The 2,088-nt window shown below is 36.0% G+C and overlaps 1 protein-coding gene across 1 annotated transcript; it reads right to left on the reverse strand.

The window, feature by feature from the left end:
* Window positions 1–492: 492 nt before the first annotated feature.
* On the reverse strand, window positions 493–1,395 carry LOC145064157 (uncharacterized). The gene is made up of 2 exons (XM_079011663.1): window positions 1,161–1,395; window positions 493–1,010 (listed from the first exon to the last, which is right to left on the reverse strand). The coding sequence occupies exons 1-2, from the start codon at window positions 1,393–1,395 to the stop codon at window positions 493–495; spliced, it is 753 nt and encodes a 250-aa protein (XP_078867789.1).
* Between the last annotated feature and the right edge of the window lie 693 nt (window positions 1,396–2,088).

Here is a 2,088-nt window from a genome sequence, read left to right on the forward strand (position 1 = left end):
TAAAAAACATAATGTCTGACATAAATTAATTTTTTGAAAACATAAAAAATAAAACCACATTTCATTAATTAAAAACATAGAAATTTAAAACTTAAATTACTAAAATTAAATATTACATTGTCCAAAAAAACAAAAATTAAAAAACATAAAAAACATAGAAAAATTGTACTCATCGTCATTGTCGTCACCGTCCTCATCCTTCTCGTCGTCATTGTCATTTTGCCCTTGGAATTGTCTTTCCCATATGTATTCGGTCAAATCATGTCGTAGAGTGTGATGTGTTTCATGTTTTTGTATTTTCAAAACCCTTGAGAAGTATGCTGGGCTGCCAACTTGTATTACTGCAGGTGGATTAAGTATAGCATTTGTGGTATATGAACAAATAGCCTTACCATCTTATTCTATTATTGTGTTATGTAAAATAACACAAGCAGTCAACGCCGTCGTCAATTTTTCCCTGTCCTATGTTCGTGTCGGATGTTTGATTATGTGTCACTTTTGTTTGAGGACTCCAAACGCCCGTTCTACATCCTTCCTTGCATATTCTTGTGCTAACTTGAACAATTTTCGTTTATTGTTATCCGGAAATATGTATGACTTGACATATGTAGCGTATTCTAGATATATCCCATCACCTAGGTAATACCCATACTTATATACATTTCCATTGACAACGTATGACATGTTTGGTGCTTTACCTTGTAAAACATCGTTAAATATTAGAGACGCTTGGAGCACATTTAGGTCATTGTTTGACCCCGCCATACCAAAGAATGCATGCCAAAACCATAGGTCATGTGAAACAACCGCCTCCAATATAACATTCGACACCCCATGATCACCTCGCTTGAACTGACCACGCCACGCGTTGGGACAATTTGCCCACTCCCAATGTATACAATCAATGCTACCAAGCATCCTTGGAAAACCATGTTTAGCTTGATTCGCGACATACAACTGTTCGACATCGCTTTTATTCGGATGGCACAAGTATATGTCACGGTAAAGCTCTATAACATACTCACAAAATAGATATGTACACTTTTGGCCCGACCTTTCAGACATTTTCAAATACTCATCTGATGCGTCTGCGGCGATGCCGTATGCCTATTGTCTAAGAGCAGCCGTACATTTTTGTATTGTAGTAAAACCACATTTACCTCTAGCATCCCATCGTAATTGGAAAAACTCCTTATTACGTTCCAAATCTCTAGCTATACATAAAAGTAAATTTCTACTAATTCGAAAACGTTCTTTGAATTTCGATAGATCATATAAATTATCAACGGAAAAATAATCACGTACCAAAAGTTCATTTGCCGCCTCTCGATCCCAGTTGATCCATTTTCTATGCTTCTTCTTGATGTTTGAACTTTCGCCTCTCTCACGTACCATGTCTCGTGTCGCGGACAACATGTATGAAAAACTAAATCCTCATCAGAATCATCATCGGAAGACGAAGAAATTGAACCTGGAAAATTATCTATTTTTTGGTTGAATGTGTGTGTTTGTTTTGAAATAATATGGGTGTGCTTTAGTGAAAATTATGTGTAAAATGAATGTATATATAGAGAGAATTTGAAAAAGTAAAAAAAAAAGATTTTTTGTTTAATTCATAAACGATCGAAAAGGGAGTAGCAACGGTTCGAAATTAAATTGGCCAAAGAAAACATCTGTATTCGCCCATCTTCCCCCCATGTCACACACAAACCACCCACCACTGGGGCGGTGTTCACGCGTCTCCAGGGATTCCATGTCAAACCTCACACGTCCTTCTTGGACCATACCGGAAAGCCTTACGCCTTCACGCTAACTAAAATACTGATGTTTCTTGGAAATTTGAACAAAGAAAGGTATCTATTTGTCTTTCACAATTTCAATTTCAATTACTTATTTTTTCAACATGGGGGTTTGTTTTTATATTTAATATTTTTCTTAACATTCATTTTTGGTTACAAATATTTTGACTTGGAAGTGCAGTAGCTAGATTCAATTGACAGGACTAATCATTGTGACCGATTTGAAGTTGTATCTAATGTGCTTAATGATATATTCCTACCTCGTGTCCAGGACAATTGACATTTTCGG

This window comes from Lactuca serriola, chromosome 7 (assembly GCF_051521515.1).
Source record: "Lactuca serriola cultivar US96UC23 chromosome 7, Lser_US96UC23_V15, whole genome shotgun sequence".
In the NCBI taxonomy this organism is placed as follows: domain Eukaryota; kingdom Viridiplantae; phylum Streptophyta; class Magnoliopsida; order Asterales; family Asteraceae; genus Lactuca; species Lactuca serriola.

Bases quoted from the DNA above. Each gene is read 5' to 3' on its own strand.
- LOC145064157 (XM_079011663.1), bottom strand. From the start codon at position 1,395: ATGGTACGTGAGAGAGGCGAAAGTTCAAACATCAAGAAGAAGCATAGA. The intron at 1,011-1,160 runs GTAAATGTGGTT...AGTATGTTATAG, and splicing joins ATTACGATGGGATGCTAGAG to AGCTTTACCGTGACATATAC.